Source organism: Chiloscyllium plagiosum, unplaced genomic scaffold (genome assembly GCF_037043375.1).
Source record: "Chiloscyllium plagiosum isolate Xiang-an unplaced genomic scaffold, Cpla_swu_hap1 HiC_scaffold_3, whole genome shotgun sequence".
Lineage (NCBI taxonomy): Eukaryota > Metazoa > Chordata > Chondrichthyes > Orectolobiformes > Hemiscylliidae > Chiloscyllium > Chiloscyllium plagiosum.
In genome coordinates, this window is record NW_028270141.1 from 61,515,138 (window position 1) to 61,536,516 (window position 21,379).

General features: G+C 38.5%; 1 protein-coding gene across 1 annotated transcript; it reads right to left on the reverse strand.

Moving 5' to 3' along the window:
• Positions 1 to 1,842: 1,842 nt before the first annotated feature.
• tdh (L-threonine dehydrogenase) lies at positions 1,843 to 20,271 on the reverse strand. Its single transcript, XM_043682430.2, has 9 exons — positions 20,231 to 20,271; positions 14,666 to 14,858; positions 12,401 to 12,443; positions 11,665 to 11,735; positions 11,427 to 11,576; positions 10,921 to 11,093; positions 10,280 to 10,370; positions 3,690 to 3,959; positions 1,843 to 3,054 (listed from the first exon to the last, which is right to left on the reverse strand). Exons 2-9 carry the CDS (start codon positions 14,847 to 14,849, stop codon positions 2,915 to 2,917), a joined length of 1,122 nt encoding a protein of 373 aa, XP_043538365.1. The 5' UTR covers positions 14,850 to 14,858; positions 20,231 to 20,271; the 3' UTR covers positions 1,843 to 2,914.
• Positions 20,272 to 21,379: the final 1,108 nt, after the last annotated feature.

Genomic DNA, 21,379 nt, shown 5'->3' on the forward strand with positions numbered 1-21,379 from the left:
CCTCACCAATGTCCTGTACAACCTCAACATGACTTCTCAACTCCTATACTCAAAGGACGGAGCAATGAAGGCAAGGGTGCCAAACACCTTTTAACAACTGTCTCTATATGTAATGCAAATTTCCAAAGAATTATGTACCTGTAACTCTAAGTACCTGTAACCCTTCAACACTAACCAAGGCCCTACCATTAATTGTATAAGCCCTACTCTTGTTTGTTGTACCAAAATTATCCAGATTGAACTCCATCTGCCATTTTTCAGCCCATTGACCCATTTGATCAAAATCCCTTTGAACTCTTAGAAAACCTTCTTCATGGTCTACTAGGTCACCGATTTTGGGATCATCTGCAAACATATTAACCATGCCTTCTACATTCTCATCCAAATCATTTATATAAAAATGACAAACAAAAGTGGATGCAGGACACCTGTGGAACACCACTGGTGACAGACCTCCAGTCCGGAAAGCAACCGTCCACCACCACCCTCTGTCTCCTGCCATTAACCCAATTATGTATTCAATTGGTAAGCTCACCCTGAATCCCATGTGATCTAACTTTACTAATTAGTCTCCCATGCAGAACTTTGCAGAAGGTTTTACTAAAATCCAAATCAACATCTACTGCTCTGCTATCAACGATCTTTTTGGCAACTTCCTCAAAGAACTCAAGTTTGTGAGACAGGATTTTCCTCACACAGAACCATGCTGACTATCCCTAATCATTTTTTGCCTCTTTAAATGAACATAAATCCTATCTTTTAAAATCACCTCAAAACACTTACCCACAACCTAAGTCAGACTCACAGGTCTCCAGTTCCCGGTTTCTCCTTACAACCCTTCTTAAACAAGGCACATTAGCCACCCTCCAGTCATCAGGTAACTCACCCGTAGTTACCGATGATGCAAATATTTCTGCAAGGGGTCTCATAACTTCCTACAACATTCTAGGATAGATTAGATAAAGTCCCGGAGATTTATGCGCCTTTATATTCCCTAAGACACCCTAAAATTCCTCTTCTGTAATGTAAACTGTTTTTAAAACATCAAGGTGTATTTCTCTGCATTCTCTAGACTCCATTTCTTTCTCCACAGTAAAAATTGATGCAAAATATTTAGTATCTCTCCCATCTCTTGGTGTTCAACACAAAGACAACTCCTTGATCTTTAAGAGGCCCTACCTTCTCTGTAGTTACCCTCTTGCTCTCAATGTATTTGTAGAAGCTCCTTAATTATCCTTAACCGTAATCTGCCAGTGCTATCTCATACTCCCTCTTTGCCTTCCTGATTTCTTCTAAATATAAAAAGTAAAAGCAGCATTCTTAAGGGATACAACTGAACCAACCAATCATCTTGGTAACACTGGATTTCTTTCAAACTACTTAAAATCTGATCATGGCATGGTGGAATAAAGTAGGTGCAGATATGATTTCAAATGGAAGTTTCTTGTATTTCAATGTGTTACAATGTGTTTGAGGTGTACCTGCTGCCTTAAGAACCTCCTTCCCACCCTTAATTTGATCTTAAATCACAAGACAGACTCTCTAATGGATACTTCTGGGAAGACTGTGCACGTAGTTGGAACTCTAGGGTGGGGAAACTACAAATTGTCCTGTTACGGAGAGTGTAAGATCAGAAAATACTGCAGTGTAAACCTAACATTTTCACCAATTCTTGAATTTGATGCTTTTCTGCATTACCTCAATAAATGAGCTACACTTTCAGTTGTGATTCACTGAAATCACACTTTCCACTTTCACTTCCTCGAACTCTTTCAAATTTGATGGTAGTAAACACTGAAAAGCATGGTTTGGAAAATGTTAAAGAATAAACTTGCAAATATATTTGGATTTTGAATGCTCTTTTATTTTTTTTAAATATACAAATTGAGGAAAAAAGACATCAAGTCCAATAAAACCTTCAAACGCAAAAATCTGAAACTTAATGCAAAATTGTTGCTCGATATAAAAAAAAGTAGACACGTTTTGCAATAAAGTGGCCACCAAGAACTTTTAAAGACACACATACTCCTCATTTAAAAAAAAATGCATAAAAGTAATGGAATTGCTTTTTCATCTTTGACCATCCATCACTATACTGACGTCAGTTTGGTTTACCTTATTATAAATTATAGAATTTGCACAATTATGCCAAAACATCGGAGGCCACTCTATCCTTATGAAAATGTAGCTTTTAATGAAGTGCTATAGCATGAAAAGAAGTCAGAAATGCAAAACAAATGTTTGCACAATATCCAAAAACATTTACGCTATGATTAATCACCTTTCATAGCGTACAGAGTGTTTGATCAGATGATGGATGTTTTGAGATAAACTGCATTAATTCTTTACAGAAACAGAATCAGGTTAAGACATTCAATTTTGTAAATAGTCTACAAAACAAAATTCTTCAGATTAAATAAACTGCAAGTAGAATACAGCTTATTACACAACTCATTCAACAACATTATTAAATAACCTTCAGCTATCTCCATTTTTAACTTGAGTACTGAAGAATATTTTAAGGCTCTAATAATAATTTTTAAAAGATGAATTGAACATTTACTCTTTCCCTCCCATCTTTGCACAAAGTACACATTTTATCAAGAATAAAATTCAGAACTGAAAGTTTATAAATAAATAATAGTTCAAATGAAATACTCTGCCCTGTATGTTGGCAGCCCTTTGTAACAGCACTCTTCATCTAGACCAAACACTTCTTCAGGTTACCATCAACCATTACATTTTATATTCTTGCTGCACAAGGTGCGCAGCGAGCCATAGCAGTCAGCCTGGTTCAAGTAGAGAAAAAGGACTATTTACTCAAAAGTGATCTAAATTTTGTCATCTAATGATGTTCTTATATACATTGGATCCCCTTGTAGATTCTGGTCCTTCAAAAATCTTTCATTTTTCTTTAATTTGTTTGCATCAGCCTGCTATCAGTTGTATAGAAATTTAGCATTGTGCAGACCAGCTCAGAAAGATCATATTCATGCTTCCAGCCCCAGTCTTGACGAGCATTGTGGTCATCGAATTCCATTGGCCAACTATCAGCTAAAAACAGACAGACAAATGGTAAACTTGAGAAAAGCTTTGAACATTTCTACGTGCCGCAATTGTGGATAAGGAAGCTTGTCCAAGATTTTCCATCATTGCAGATGATTATTCTTAAATTCATGACAAGTCACCTTTATGGACAAATTCCAGAGTATCTGTCAGACTACATATCAACTTGTACCTTGATAACAGACTCAGCATTAAAATCCAGTAGCTACATCTACCCATTACAAACATAACTGAAAAATTGTTGGAGCTGGTACGTTCATATCTCAGTGAACTTTTACATTTTAATGATAATTCATAATTACTGCAAAACATTCTCTCTGGCTCTGAATTTTAATTTTATAAGGGTGCAATTCCATTTCTTCAGAAGTTACTGTTGATTAGATCTGTGAGGATTCTTCAAAATGGATTGATTGAAAAGCCACTATGGCAGTTGCCTGACTTATTAATTCATTCATAAATTAAACAGAATAAAGTTCATTTTGAATACAGTGCATCACAAGGTCAAAATATACATTCCAGGGATGAATACAAATCAACCAAAATATACAGTGTAATCAGAATTATGTACCAGATGGATCTGCAAACTCTACACCACACAATACTGATTGTTACACATCACTTACCAATTGCCTGGCGCATTTCATCAATTTTGTAGGTGATCTCAAGGTCAGTCAAGTGCTTTCGAACGTCAGCCACCAGCTCTTCAGGAGTGAAGCTCATAGCACTGATATTATAGGTTCTCATGGTGAGCTGTTCCGCTGGTGCTTCCAGGATTTCTAATGTTGCACGTAGGCAGTCGTCAATGTACATCATGGGAAGCCTTGTATCAGGCTTCAAGTAACATTCAAACTTCCCTGTCTTTACAGCGTCATGGAAAATTTGGACTGCATAATCTGAAAAAAAAAGCAAACGTCTAATGGTCGAATGTGGCATGAAAGCTTTCATGCTTCAGTTAAACTGTGAAAAGATTTGCAGTGTAACCATTGCAGTTAATCACCTTGTTTACGTGGACATATAATCTGAAGAAACATTTGAGCTTTGAAGCTTCACAATTAGCAGGGTCAGAGATGCACAGCACAGAAACAGACCCTTTGGTCCATCCCAAACAGATATCCTAAATTAATCTGGTCCCATTTGCCAACACTTAGCCCATATGCATCTAAACCCTTCCTATTCATATACCTATCCAGATGCCTTATAAATGTTGTAAATGTCCCAGCCTCCACCACTTCCTCCGACAGCTCATTCCATACATATACAATCTGCGTGAAAAAGTTGCCCCTCAGATCCCTTTTAAATCTTTCCCCTCTCACCTTAAACCTATGACCTCTAGTTTTGAACTCCTCACCCCAGGGAAAAGACCTTGTCTATTTACCCATCCATGCCCCTCATGATTTTATAAACCTCAATAAGGTCACCCCTCAACTAATGTGGCTATCCACAAATAAATTCTAATATGCCTTCTTGACATCGTTTATCAATTTGTAAACTTGGAACTAAATAATGTTTGCTATTGCTTCAATTCACCATTATTTCAAAATGTTACTCAGCTTTTGTTAGATTTTGAAGGAATTTAAATTTAACGTTTTCCATTGTGCTGTCTAATCACCTTCATGTGCGCTAAATATGGATTATGGAATGGGTAGAAGTCATATTGCAAAAGATTTCCCCCTCTCCATCCCCAATATGCCTCTACCCTCTAGCAAATTCACTTTGCCTCTTCTTTCATAAAACTTGCTAACCAAAGCATCTTTACAAAGTTGTGAGAAAATTTCTAGCTCAGGTAGGTTTACTCGCTCAGCTGGAAGGTTCGTTTTCAGGCATTTCATCACCATACCGGGTAACATCTTCAGTGAGCCTGTGAATAAAGCACTGGTGATGTAGCTGGCTTTAACAATTCTTATAACAAGTGTTTCCCCAAAATTCATAAACCAAGACCCTCCCACAGACCCACAGTCTCACTACCTGGAACACCAACTTACAGTTTGGCCAAGGAGCTGCAATAAAGACTAAAACACTTAGTAGGAGACTCATGCCACTCCATCCACTCCACCCAAGAATTCCTGAAGGCCAAAGACACGAAGATAGAAGAGGATGAATAATAGTCTCCTTTGACGAAACCATCTTATTCACATCCATCAACATCAACGTAGCCAAGGAAACACTGACTACACTATTAGAAGTACCAAAGACATATACACCAAACACCACCAACTTCATCAACAAGGAGAATATCATCAAGCTAGTGGACCTGTGCCTTACCACCCACTTCACCCTCAACAACAAAACCTACCAGACAAACCAACAGAAAACCCATGGGATCTCCGATATCAGGGTTCTTAGCAGAAGCAGTAATGCAGAGACTCAAACAAATAGCTCTGCCAACCATCCAACACAATCTTTGGGTCCACTACGTGGATGACACCTTTGTCATCACTAAACAAAACAAATTAGAGGGAACCTTCAATACCATCAATAATACCCTTACTGGCATAAAATTCACAAAGGGGAGAAAAACAACAACAAACTGCCATTCATAGATGTTGCAGTAGAGCAAACAGCCAATGGGGAACTTCAAACCAGTGTCTACAGGAAAACACATGCAGACCAAATATGGAACTACAGAAGCAATCATCCCAACATCCACAAATGAAGCTGCATTATTTCAATGAGCCACTACACACTGTAGAGCAGAGGAACTATGAAGAGCAGAGGAAAATCACCTATACAGTGTATTCAAAAAGAACGGGTACCCAACGAACACAGTCTGCCGATTTCTCAGCAACAAATCCAAACAAGCAGACAAGACACACCCAGAAACCCTAGCCACTCTCCCCTACATCAAAAACATCTCAGAAATGACTGCCAGACTACTCAGACCCCTTGGCATCATAGTAGCCCACAAACCCACCAACACACGAAAAAGGCAGCTAATGAACTTAAATGTCCCTGTACAGACAACAAGCAAAAGTAGTGTCATTAACAAAATACCTTGCAAGAACTGTAACAAACACTACATTGGACAAACAGGCAAAAAACTAGCCACCAGGATATATGAACATTAAATCAGCCACAAAAAGACATGACCCATTCTCACTAGTATCCTCACATACAGGTGAGGAAGGACACCATTTCGTCTGGGCCAACACATTCATCCTAGGACAAGTTAAACAGAGAGACAGATGAGAATTCCTAGAAGCAAGGCATTCCAACCAGAATGCTAATCAATAAACATATTGACTTGGATCCCATTTATCACTGAGAAAAAGAACAGGAAATGACATCACCAACCCAAGAAAACCCAAACATATAAACAGAAAGCAGGCTAGACCACCAGTGCTTCATCCAGAGGCTCACTGAAGATTTTACCTAGTATGGTGACAAAATGTCTGAAAACAAACCTTGCAGCTCAGCAAGCAAACCTATATCCAGATGCTTTGGTCCATGCCTTTGCCCTACAAATCCATCCTCTCATTCAGAGCCTGCTGATTTATGCTTAAGGAATGATAAAAAGGATGTCAAACAACTGGATGTTGTTACTAAGTTTTTAGCAACAGATCAGGAAAAAACCTCCAATCTATGCCAAATTTTCTCAATCAGGATTCCTGAAACTCTCAAATAATCTACAAACACTGCTCATAAGTAAATTAAGGCAGATTTCAGTAACAACCACAACTGGCTTTAATACTCAAGAGCATTTTGACAGCATAACAATTTATGGAAGTTTCACAAAGGATTTCAGGAAAATACTGAAGAATAACACTTTCAGAATACGATTATCATAACTACTGCTTTTTACTTGATTTTTCAGTTTTTGTTAGGTGCTGTCTCCTTAGAAGTATTCTTTATTCTGATAGTGAATTGCCCTGGATGATTCTTCGAGTTATAGGTGCTAAGTACAAGTCATTTATAACTGTAAATGTTAATTTGCTTCAAATAAAAATTGCAGATACATTTCATAGTTTATCACAGAAACTAAACAGACTAGTTTCAGAATTTATTTTCTGGACTTCACAGAATTATAGGGTCCCTGCTGAATTCAATGTTAAATCAATTATGAGTGCTATTAAAATTTAAAACATAAACACTATTATTTGTTTGTAGTAAGTTAATTGCTAAAACTCTCACGGGTTTGGTTTATCTAAGTACAGATTATCAACTATGTCCGATGTAGATAGTGAAAACAGTCTAAAATTACTTGACTGTAATAGAGCGGTTTCAGGAGGTAGTGTGTACGTGCTGGTTTATTTTGGGACTTAATTGCAAAGGATCCTATTTCCTTAAGTTTCAAATGTTGTGTTTCTTTTTGCCATGCCATACTGTACAAATCAACACAATCTGACTACTGTAAACTTTGGCTACATTATTTTAATTTATATACAGAGCCTTTATTGTTACAGGACTTTCCTGCCATTCCACAAAAGTTTATACAGTTTCTAAATCTATTTACCTGATGGTAACAATGCAAAAAGGAAACACAATGTTTGCAGAAAGAGCTGGAGTCAAAAGATAAGAACAGGATTCGATGGGGAGAAACAGAACTTTAGGGAGACAGCAGAGAAAGTTCAGGAGAACATAAAATGTCAAGTTTTATGTCAAATGCACAAAAGCACGTGGAACAGTGATCTGGGAGTTTTCATACCCAGCTCTGACTCCTTTGACTCTCTTCCCACTAAACTGCTTTTCATCTTTCTTATTTGCTGGTCCTCTCATTAGCTGATTTTGCCAACAATTCACTATTCAGATATTCTCCTTTTCTTTATTTAGAAGTCATTATTATCTGTGATCGTTTTTTTCTGAAGATATACTACTATCCCGTATCCTATCTTCATTTGCGAGAGTGTTGTCACCTCTCAAATACCCACATTTCCTGGATTTCTTTGTTTCAATTCCTTCCATCTAGTTTTTGTTCCTATCCCAGTGCTGAAATAGTTCATGAAAAAGTCACAAGTGATATCCAATGCAATTGTGACCATAGTAACCTTTCCCTTCCAGTCCTCCTTGATCAGCCTGCAGACTTTGACAGGGATGACCACACCTTTTTGTTTCCAGCACCTCTCCATCATCCTGCTGGTTGGGAAAGCACTCAGCCTAGTTCCAGTCTTATCCAATTATTATTGAAGCAACTGAAATAGCTCATTTTCACTCTTGCAGCTACCTTGAGCGTTGCCAAAAAAATAACCAATTCTTAGTCCTCTTCCCGTGGCGATGTCACCAATGAGCTTGTAATACTTATCAGAAATCTATTAATCACAGTCAGTTCTGTTTCACTAGTACTTCTCTACAATTACTAAATTCTGTCAGACTGCTTGCCCAATAACCAGTACTGAATAAGTAAAAAAATTCCTACAATGAAATATTGAAAAGATCAAACATGTCAACATTTGGTCTCCACTTCAAACTAGCTACTGACTCCACTACCTCTTTCACTGTCACTTGAGATTCAATGAACTTGGTAACACCAAGATTGCAAACAATATGGGACTCTAACCACACATCTACACATTAAGATCACATCCACCTTCTGAACCTTGTCAGAATCTGCCTCTGCCTGTCTCAGTCGATCTGCTGCTAAAATCTGTGAACAATCTTTCTGTTACCTCTATTCTTGAAAATCCCAATGCACTTTGGCCAGTCTCCCATCATGTACCCTGTATAAATGTGGTCATTCAAATGTCTGCTGCTGTGTGCTTACTCACACCAAGTCTTGTTCACACATCATGCCTTTGTTTGCAGACCTAAAGTGGGATCCTGATAAGCAAAACCTTGATTTTAAAGTCCACACATTTGTTTTCAAATATTTATATGGTCTTATTCCTCATCTATAATCCTCCTCAGCCCCAAAAATGCATGCTTAACTCTGGCATTGAGCACCCCAAGTTTAATTCTCCCACAGTTGGTGGCCACACTCTCAGCTGGACAAATCTTAAGCTCTAGAAATCTCTCTTTACGTCATCTCAATTCATTTTCTGCTTCGAGTCCTCAAAACCTGCCTCTGCCGAGCCTGTTGGTCATCTGCTCAAATGTTACTTTATTTGGTTCAATGTCCAGTTTTGCTTTAAATGTGACATGCATTGATGTTGTTACTTTAAAATACACCATATAAATGCTCCTTGTTGTTATGTTCTTACATTTTGTAGTGTAGTCAAATCTCTGATTAACGATGGCAAATACAAAACGTTGTAGAAGCAAACAGGCTGACACAAACATTTAGAGAAGATGAAGTAATCAATTTTACTACTGAACAGAATATGTGATTTTCACCTTAAAAAAGGTAGGAAAGAATTTCAAGAAAGCAAACAGCTTTGCTTCAGTTCAAGTACGTAGCTTGGAATAGAAGTTAGGTGAAGTCAGTGACACAAAATATTTGTAGTGTTAGCTGAAATAGTTGCTTTAGTTTTTCCTGACGTTGAACTGAAAGATGTCACTCAGTCAGGATTAAGCTCCACAAAGTACATGTAAATCAACCACTATAAATGACCTGAAAAAGAGTAGCACAAAGATAAATAGGAGGAGCCAAGAAGTCATACATCAGAGCTATCAATTCAAGGCAGGAACTGAAGGAATTGCTCAAGATGCACTGGTTGCACTCAGATAAGATGAAGCAGTACATGAGAGGGACAGATGATAAGCCACATCAGGTTTCCTAATTATTTGAAATCACATGCAGTCCCCTAAATGAACAAGTCCTCCACATGCTTTATGGTTTTTTTTTCAAAGATTGCTCCTGATCTGACGTTTTAGCACAAATCCTTCTTAAAATAACAAAGCATCAGCTATAACAATTGAGATCAGCGGGGGCATTCTCGTAAATATGCTGCTACAATGGAGTCTAGATTTAAATGCAATGCAGAATGCAGGACAGTTAAAACTCTATTGGCTGAGAATTCTGATATACGATGGCTTTTTCCACACCACAGTTCTCCACCACAGGCAGTTCCCGGATTGTGAACAGGTTGTGTTCTGGATCCGTTTGAATTGTGCAGAATTTGGAACCCAATGGAGGGCAGCTGTTTCTAAGTACAGGAAATGTTCGTACACCAAATCTTTAAAATTACAATCATGCATGGCATTACATTTGTAAATGAACATTCATAAGTCAGATGTTCATAAACCTGCACTAAATATGTCTTTACATGATGCATAACTAGTGAGTATTGTATTAAATCAATATTGTTCATTGCGTAAAGATCACAAAAGAAAGCTGATATACCTGTTGTGCCGCCACCTGGTTGGGTGTCTGCAGAAATTATGCCAGGATACCTCAGACATCGAAAATCCATGCCGTACTTGTGATGGTAATACTATTGAGCAAACAGCATATATTTAAATTCAGCACAGAAAGTAAAATTCTGCTCTACCACTGATATTGTTGCATAATTATATAAGTAATTTTTAGTGCAAGCTGACAGGATTTAATCAAACTTGTTTTGATTTTGCTGGTTCTCTGCAGATACAAATATAAAAGGGACTGAGTTAATACTTCTCTTCGGAGTAGCCACAGTAGCAAATAATTGCTCCCAAACAAAATATGTTGCATGCACAATGATACATCAGCTGTACAGGCTTTGTAAATAGAATTGGAAACAATTTGCCTGGAGCGGGGATCAAATGGAAGGGGAGAGATATTCTGGAAGAAAAAGTTACAAAAAAAAACTTAAAAGTCAACAAAGGAGGATTTATGGTGAATCACATCAGAATAATTAAAATTGAACAAATACTTGTTCATTCTCAGACCATTCATTGAATCAAGCATATTCTTGATTTAAATATTTAAAAATACATCCTTATTAAAACTAGAATGGGTTTTATAGGGTAGAGTGTTTTGAAGATACAGAGCACTGAGATACATACCTCACCCATAAGCTCAGCATGCACTTTGGAGACGCCATAGATTGTTCTAGGTCTCTGTACGCACAGATCAGGAGTTGGGTTTCTGGGAGAAGTTGATCCAAATGCACCAATTGTGCTGGGAACAAACAGGCGAAGGTTATGTTCCGCAGCAATATCCAGAATATTATGCAGACCTGTTAATAGATAATGTTACACATAAAACTTCAGAAACACATTGAGAGATTTGTTCAGTACAATTCACTAATAAAACAAAACAAAATACGTTGGAAGAACTTTAAAACACCTCAATTAAATATGTCACTTATAAAATGACAAACTAAAACCTTCATTTTCGAAAACAGATTTGCTCTTGCAGAAGTGTAGCTCAAAGTTATACTTGCAAACAAAACATTTAAACTGCACCTTGGTGCATTATTTGCCAAGTTAAAATTTCAAACAGAGGTCAAATTCAGCTAAATATATAAATGGAATATTTACAGAAGTATCAATTGTTGCACATTCCTCACCGGTTATATTGACATTGCGTGCTAGAGGGACATTTGCTTCCCCAACTGCACTCAGCAGAGCACTGTAGTGAATTAGCCATGTGATACGATTGTTGACGACAATTTCACGCAGATTCTTATAATCCAAGATGTCAGAATATATACATGGTCCTAAATAAGCAAGATGTGATTTGTTAAAAATAATCTGAATGTCTCTTTAAAAAAATGTGTTTTCTGCTTTTAAAGTCTGAGCACTTACCACTGTGGAACACATGATCTGGGGGTTTCCTGATGTCAGAGAGAATTACGTTGTTTTTACCAAAGCGATTTCTGTTGAAAGAATCAATATATTCTTGTTAAGATGTTTAACTGAGGTATATGAACAAAGAAAATTACAGCCCAAGAACAGGCTCTTCAGCCCTCCAAACCTGCACCAATCCAGATCCTTTATCTAAACCTGTCGCCAATTTTCTAACAAGCTGTTTCCCTCTGCTCCCAGCCCATTCCATGTATACATGACTAATCCAAAAAAAAACTTGCACTTTCTCAAAATGTTTTTCTTGCTCACTTTATGGGCACATCAATAAAATCTAGAATCTATACAAATTAGCCACAGAAATTAAGTAAAAGGTTCCATTTGAATAGATATCATAAAAATTTGGCATGCTTTCCTTAATCTGAAAGCTTTAGACAATTTACAAGACCAACTGGCATGAAAAGATTAAGATTATTCATTATCAGTAATGGTCTGATTCAGGCTAATTAATCTTGAAAGAGCATGGAAAAACACCAACACAACTGGTTCCAGGTCTAGTTCATTTAACTTAACGTTTTCTGATCTTCTGTTGGTTTGACAGATTCCAAACAGCTGAAAAGGTACAGACTGCCCCATCTGAGTGGGAAACTTATCTGCAGTCTTGTCAAATACATAAATTGTTGCACATTTATCATTTAAATTGCGTGAACTTTCTATATTTCAAACTTTACTCACATACCTTAACAAGTTAGCAAGCCCCACACCAAGCTGTCCTAAGCCACCTGAAATACAGAAGGTTATTAGCACAAAATTTAAAACAACGCATTTAACTTTCACTAGCAGTTTTGCTTGCTTGGAATAAATCCATATGCAGCTATTGTGGCAAGATCAGTTCATCCTTCAGGTAAGAATTCCAAAAATACCCAGGTCAGGTTCAACAATTGTTCATCTTGATAGATTAGAAAACCGCAAGAGTGACTATAAGCACGATTAATATGACATTAGTTGCACAGTGTGCAAAATGAAAGTTGATTTATACAAACAGTACACAAACAAAATATACAATTCAACAGGCTGCATGACTTAACATATTTAGGCATGAGAATAGAAAGCTGATTTACTTTGATGCACGAAACTCGTAAATATGATGTTTGAAGAGCTCTGCTCACTTGCACAGTGAACACCAATTTAGCAGAGGAACATGCAGCAATTCGGAAGATAAGTGTGTGTTGGTTTTATTATTGTAACGAGATTGGAATGAGAATACAGAAGTCTTTCTACAACTGGGCAGGGCTTTGGCGAGAACTACCTGGAAAACTAAATGTTTTGATATTTAAATTCTGATAACTAAATTGCATATTTAATTTTCATATACTTGTATTTGAGGTGGTGCAGGAGAGGCCTGTTAGATTGGTACCTGAAATGAGAGTTGTTCTTTACAAGGCTGAGCAAATTGGGCCGATACTGGAGTTAAGAATGAGAAGTGATCTTATTTAAATACAAATCTCTGAAGGGATTTGATAGCATGAACATTGGAAACAAAATGTTTCTCTGGCTGAGAAACCTAGAATTTGGGGGCACAATCTCAGGATACAGGGTATGAGAAATTTGGTAAGAATTCTTGAAATTCTCTGCTTGAGAGGCTGCAGAAGCTTCATTGTTTGTTAGACTTAAAACTGAAATGCTTTTTGGTTTGGGGAAAGGGCAACAAAGATGGTGAAAATTAGCCACAACCATATTGAGTGACAGACCAAATTCTAAGAGTTTTACTGTTCACTCCTGCTTTTACTTTTGAGATTTATTATATAGCTACAAGTATTTATGTAAACAAACAAATATATTCATAACCGAATTGTTCCAAGACAATTGTTAGATTGTCACCGATGTAGAAAGATGTACACAGCTACAATCTCATCAGATAAGAAAGACTATTGTGCAGTAAATTTCATTTCTCTGATCTGGAGTGATTCCTGTAACCTGTTTACTTCATTTGTTTTTTTTTGTATAATTTTACGATGTAGTGTGAATACATTTATTAGAATGAACTTGAATATCTGGGAACTAAAATCTCAAGTCTTCCAACACTGGAGACAACAGCAGTGCCTCTGATGATTGAGAATTTTATATTGGGTATGCAGACTACCTTGTATTAGTTGTATTCAGCTGTAGTTGACATGGGACTCTTACAACGGTTCTCAAGTGTCCTTGAATTTGGATAGAGTTAAAAATGTTAGCTGGATTCTGATTTCAAAGTGACTCAAGCACATGTGGTTTGGCATTTAAAAGGAGGACATCAGATATAATCATGCTAAATATTGTAATCAAATACACTGTTATTATTCACAGCTGCAACTCGTGCTTCAGGAACAAAAATTGAGCATGGTGTTTGGAAGGCGGTGGATTGGGAAGAGAGAGAGCGCAGTGGGGTTATCTATAAAACCATATCCAAAAGATGATAACTAGCTTCATAGGGGCAAGACAGAAAAAATGCACAGAAATGAAGTAAAACATAAACCTGGGCTGGAAAACCTGTACCTATTGCACATATCATGTTTTAGATTAGATTAGATTAGATTACAGTGTGGAAACAGGCCCAACAAGTCCACACCGACCCGCCGAAGCGAAACCCACCCATACCCCTACATTTACCCCTTACCTAACACTACGGGCAATTTAGCATGGCCAATTCACCTGACCCTGCACATCTTTGGACTGTGGGAGGAAACCGGAGCACCCGGAGGAAACCCACGCAGACACGGGGAGAACGTGCAAACTCCACACAGTCAGTCGCCTGAGGCGGGAATTGAACCCGGGTCTCTGGCGCTGTGAGGCAGCAGTGCTAACCACTGTGCCACCCACGGTGTTAATAGTTAGCAAGATAGTAAGTTGTTTTCTTTCTCCTCCAAGTCAAAGATTAGAATTTAAGGTAATACTAGTGTCTAATTTTATATAGGCTTCTTTATTCTAAGTATCGAAATGAAATCAAATTTAAAACACCACATACCTGTGATAAGAACACGGGGATGATCCGATTCAGCAAAAGACACAGAGTGAAAGCTTGCATCTACATTTATTTGCCTTGGAGAGCAGCTCATCAGTCTGACTGACACAGCAGGAATCTGGCAACTACAACCATTGCTCAGTAGCACTTTTTTAGCAGTCTTGGCCAAATTCCTGAAAACTGGCATTCTTCACGTCTGAGAATAAAAGATGTAAGTTCAAGTAGGCAGTTAAAGTACTACTCCAAAACATATTCAGTAATTTTAAATGAATCTTTATTGACATGCTTAAACAGTCTACAAAAGAGAAATAGATCATTCTAGAAATAACTCATGCCATTTCACACATCAGCCTTACTCCATTCCTCTTCTTTTGTCAGCAGATCCTTCCAATAAACTTACCTTGTTCACCTATCTTCCTCTCAAATTCAGGAGTGGCATGTATCTTCACAGCTATGTTATATTTGCATATCCCTCGTTCTCAACACTCCTGGCTAAAGAATTTCCCATTTGATATATTATATTTAATGTTTATAATTTCTAAACTTAGATACTCATTTGGTTTAAAACAAATTATGTCCTTTGACCTTGCTGTTCTATTCAAGTTTCAATGCACATTATTTGCTGGTACTATTGATTGCTCCTTGGATTATTCCAGTAATCCATCCAATTCTCATTCCTTCATGAATATGTAAAAGCAAATATCTTAGTTGATGTGTTTATAATGCAGCACTTGACAAGTACAACACTGGCATCATATCAACATCTTTACCAGTAGTAAATTCAGTGTAAAGGATATAGCCAGCTAGATTGAGAAAAATTACAAAGGGTAAAAACATTGGTAAATTCATGCTGATCGAGGAAAATTACAGATTACAATGCAAAAAACAAAAACAAAAGATAGAAACAATATTGTCTGCATGCTATGTATATCCAACTAACAATTCAAAAAAAGGGTGCATATAGAGAACAATGCCTTTAAAACAGTGATAGCAAGTAAAACATCTACATCAATTGTCTGACACTGACTGCACCACTGCAAGATGCCCTCTTTCTTTATAATTTTAAATTGTTAACCATCAATGCTTTCAGCAAATGCTTCCAGATGTTATTTGCTTATGCATGCTGATGTCTGTGGAACAAATTACTCTGAAACACACTGCACCTAAAATAAGCTGAATAAACAAAACAAGTTATGTGCAACATTGGGCGGCACGATGGCACAGTAGTTAGCACTGCTGCCTCACAGCGCCAGAGACTTGGGTTCAATTCCGGCCTCAGGCGACTGACTGTGGAGTTTGCACATTCTCCCCGTGCCTGCGGGGTTTCCTCCGGGTACTCTGGTTTCCTCCCACAGTCCAAACATTTGCAGGTTAGGTGAATTGGCCGTAGTGTTAGGGGAATGGGTCTGGGTGGGTTGCGGATCAGTGTGGACTTGTTGGGTCTAAGGGCCTGTTTCCACACTGTAAGTAATCTAATCTAATCTGATCAAAAGTTCCAACCTCGTAAATAATATTACCTTATACCAAAGTGTACAAAACATTCTGTTGATCCTCACCAGACTACATCCATTTTTATTTGCTGTAATGGTAGCTGATCAACAATATCCACAAAACAAATCCAATTGGAAGCTGGTCAAAACTTTCGATGACATCAAGTATCAATCTAGTTCATAAATCAGAATTCAGTTGGTACTAACTGCTGTACCAACTATTGCCTTATTAGTAGTCTGCAAACAGTGTCACACTTTTCATTGCTCTATAACAAAAGGTTTTAACAGCTGCCAAAAACTGAGATTTAACTGGATTAATATAGTACTGGGACCAGATAGGCTAAAGGATATTCAGTTCTGTAGTTGGAACTTGACAATGTAGACCAAATTCTTTTCTGAGGACCCATTACAGAGCTATTTTATAAAACATTCAGATTTCACAAATTTGTAAACATTTAGCAGCACAAAACCTCTCCCCCGGAGATTCACTGCTCTCGGGAAAAACTACAAGGCAAGAGGTCAGATAAATTAAGCTTGCTGTTATCCAGGTGTCTACTCCAAACACCATTCAGTACCCTCTCTGCTCCATTTATCAGCTAAATGGACAAACCTACAACATGAGCAGAAAATGTGTTGCTGGAAAAGCGCAGCAGGTCAGGCAGCATCCAAGGAACAGGAGAATCGACATTTTGGGCATAAGCCCTTCTTCAGGGATGAGGAAAGTGTGCCAGCAGGTTAAGATAAAAGATAGGGAGGAGGGACTTGGGGGAGGGGCGTTGGAAATGCGATAAGTGGAAGGAGGTCAAGGTGAGGGTGATAGGCCGGAGTGGGGTGGGGGCAGAGGTCAGGAAGAAGATTGCAGGTTAGGAAGGCGGTGCTGAGTTCGAGGGATTTGACTGAGACAAGGTGGGAGGAGGGGAAATGAGGAAACTGGAGAACCTACAACATGATAACATTTCAGAAATGTGCGTGCATTTTGCACTTCTTGAATTCCCCAATCGGTTGTAAATCAAATTATCCTGTAGAAACAGCACCAGTTGTGTAAAATGCTTGCCCCTATAGTGATGCCATAAAATGTTGTACTCTGTGGAAATGTTGGCACCTGTTGTACTTTCATTGCTTTACTTCTCTCCTGGAATATGTACAGTGCTGGCTGGGCAGCATTGATTGCCTCTGCCAAGTTACCCATGACAATTTGAATTTGGGAGTTACTTGCGCATGCCCACTGTGAGCAGTGCTATTGGGAGCATATTAATAACAAATGAAAGAAATTCGCAAATCCATGCTAATGGATTTTAATGTAGGGAAATGGGAGGTCATCTAGTCTGGACTGAAACAGAGAACAAAAAATCACTTCCAAAGTAGTTTAAATTCAGAAACAGTGATGGTCCAAAACAAAACTTGGACATTCACATACACCGATAATTAAAAACATCATTAACAGGTCACATAATAGGTCAGATGACCAAAGCTTGGTTAAATACATAGCAGTTTAAAGGAGGAAAACAGGGTAGAGGGGCGATTAGGGAGGGGAATTCCAGAACTCGGGACCTACACAACCGACAGCATAATTTCTGGTCATGAAACAATCAATATCAGAAATATTCAAGTTCGTGGAATGATATCTAAAGTCCAATTTTTAAATTGCAAATGCAGATTACACAAACTAAATGTTATTCCCTGGAACTTAGGAAGTTGATTTGATGAATATTAAAGCTATCTACCCTATTTTTGTTGGTGAGGCAACTTAAAAATAGAGGTCAAGAGTTCAATAATTTGACACAGCCCTTTCAAGGACAAGCCACTTCTACACTTGAAAGGTGGAACATTCTTCCACAATAGATGAATCAATGTTAATTTTAATTCTGAGTGATTAATTTTCCTTAGCCAAAATATTTAAGGTATACAGAGTTAAAGAATTTTGAACAAAGAACTGCATTGACCGGAAATCTGAAACAATAACAGAAATTGGTGGAGAAACTCAGCAACTGTGATTGCTTTCTCTGCAGAGAAAGCAGAGATGGAGCAGAGCAAATATGGAGTTAGATCACAAATTAGGTTTCCCATCAAATGGTTAAAAAAGGTTGTGAGGGATGAAGAGCTTCTAAGTGGAGGAGCACAAAGGATGGGTCAGTTCTGCAAATGTACACCAAATATTTCTATTACCACTCTACTGGGTATTTATTACTTAATTTGAACATCTTCCTTAAATGCAACAACTATTTGGGGACCTCAGATGAGCGCATAAAATATCAATGCAAACCTGAATCTAAGACTGCAAAGGAAAATAAGAGTCTTAATTGAAACTCCAAAGTAAGTGACTTTGTTTGGAAATAATTTGCAAGTTTCACATAATTAACACAATAAATGCCACTAACACTGACAAAAGCTAACTGGGGTAAATGTTTCTTCCTCACCTTACCCTGTTTAACTATTAGGTAAAAACAATGACTGCAGATGCTGGAAACCAGATTCTGGATAAGAGTGGTGCTGGAAAAGCACAGTGGTTCAGGCAGCATCCGAGCAGCAGGAAAATCAACGTTTCGGGCAAAAGCCCTTCATCTATTCCTGATGAAGGGCTTTTGCCTGAAACATCGATTTTCCTGCTCCTCAGATGCTGCCTGAACTGCTGTGCTTTTCCAGCACCACTCTAATCCTGTTTAACTATCGCTGGAGTCGAAACACTAAGTCTGATTTCTCATCACAGGTGCTGCCACCTCCTGCTGAGCTTTTCCAGCAATTCCTGTTTTTGTTTTTGACTTACAGCAGTTGATCTGCAGTTCTTTTTCCTCATCTATTTAACTAACTTCACCTTGAAGACATCTGTTACTAGCCTCAGTAAGTCACGTGTGTTAGTGCAATCTACATTCTAATCACTTTCTGGGCAAAGATATAATCTCCTAAATTCTTTATTGAATTTTTGACAATTATTTTACGACTTTTATTCTTGGTCCTAACATAACTGGAAAAATCTTAATGTCTGCCCAATCAAATTGGGAAGATTGATAAATGCCCTTGTACTGTCAAACCTAGAAACCAATTCAGCGGAATTAAAATATTTATAAACAGCTGTGGATCAAATTAATTTTGATTCTTTGAGAAAACATCTCTATCAATTTCTTAAGTGTTCAATAATAGATTGTAAAATTCATGGGCTAATGGGAAAGTTTGGAAATCGCCTTTTAGACATTTACAGAATAAAAATGAAACTGTTTGCCAGTACACACATTTAGTATTACAAATAGATGTAAACTTTTTTCCCCCCTTCTTTGCCATTGTAGTGTCACTTCAGATAATCTCTGTTCTTAATTCTCTGAATCATATTTATGGTGAGGATGATCTTCAGCCACTTATACTACGTAATTCTTTCCTCGGCCACAATAGTTACTTCCTCTTAAAATTTTAGGTTTTCGAAATCCAGGTCAAACGTCATTTCATTATTACTTCCTCGTTCCATTTCGATCACTGGAACGGATGCGCGCTCCCTTAGAAAGGAGAGACTGACGGACACTGTCACAGAAATATCATTCTCAATGACAAAGAGAGCAACATTGCCCTGTCTTCTCACTGATGTAGTTCAACTAACGAAAGGGCAGAATCACATCATGGGTTTCCGCTTTTAAAAAACCCAACAGCGATAACATTGGGGATGAAATTAATCGGAAGGGGTTCTTGAAGCTGCAGTACCCATTCACATCGGAAATGCAGTTCGGTTCTCATTCAGCTGGGGAGAAACAGCTTCTGAAGAAGGTCCCATAAATTACAGAACACACTGACAGGCAAATAACCCTGAATGTACATTACGTTCAGGCACGTAAGGTGTCTAAAACGCTGCAAGAGATTACCACAGTGAGACAGACATCCGCCTGCGACATAAAGTTTCCGCATCCACACCCCGCCCGCGGCCAGAGCCGATCCCACCGCCAACGGGGCGTGAAAGGTATTACCTCCCGCTCAGCAGCAATGGCCTCTGGCAGGGAAAGAGGAAGCCAAAGTGGCACTGCCCTGCCCGGCCTAGCTAAGCGCATGCTTAAAGCGGGGCGGCCTAGAGCCCGTGCCCGGGAACACCAAGCCCTACCTCAGACGCCTCGATCACGAACTGTCTGGCCCCAATCTGATTGCATCAGCCGCTCCGCACTACTCTTTTAAATGACGGGTGTGGGGGTGGGGCCAACACCTGCCCGCGATTGGTTGGTGGTGCCCTGCCTCCCGGTCCATTGGTCCATCGGGAAGAGCCTCGCCTGTTTCTGTCCCGCAACCACCAATCGGTTTGCAGTAACCGCGGACCGGCTTCCCGGCCCCCACGTGGCGCCGGCTTTCCCGGGTAGAGGGCGAAAGACAGATGGGTACTTTGGAGATAAATGCTTCTCTTCCCTTTGTCTGAAACACAACTAAGAAGTTCCACTTCTAGGGTAAACTGTAGCACGTCGTTACTGTTATCAGTGTCACTGAGAAAGCAGGTGGCGAGTTAAAACAACATCTTTAATTCTGACTTATCGCCTCCATCCTCCCGGGCAGGGCAATGCCACTTTGGCTTCCTCTGTCCCTGCCAGAGGCCATTGATATCGATTGGGAGGTAAGCCCGTTGGCGGTGGGATCGGCTCTGGCCGTCGGCGAGGTGTGGATGCCCAAACTTTATCAACTTGCCCTAACGCACCAGAAAACTTCCCTTCCAGCAACAAAATTTACACACAATTCCATAGTACAGTGAGTCACAAAAGTTAGTATGTAGGCGTACTAAGTGATTAAAACATCATAAAAGCTAGAAAAAAAACTTTTACAATCTTTATCTAAGGTAGGACCTTTGCAGTCAAACAGGAATTTATAATAGGGAACAAAGTTATGAACTAAACTTATTGTGAAAATAGCAAAGTAAGGATCAAATAATGTACCAGAAATAATGTGGAACAACAGAGGGTTTAGAAAGAGGAAGGAACTGAAGCAAATCTACATTAGTACAGAACTTGTGTTGAACAAATTAGGATTGAAGGCTCATGAATCCCCAGGTCCAGATAATCTGCATCCAAAGTACTGAAAGAAGTAGCCAGAGAAATATGGATGCAATGATGGTCATTTTCTAAGATTCTTTAGTCCCTGGAAAAGTTCCTACAGATTGGAGGGTAGCTAATTTAACCAGACTATTTAAAGTAGAAAGTAGAGAGAAAACAAGCAACTATGGACCAGTGAGTCTGACATTAGTCTGTGAGAAAGATACGAGAGTTCATTA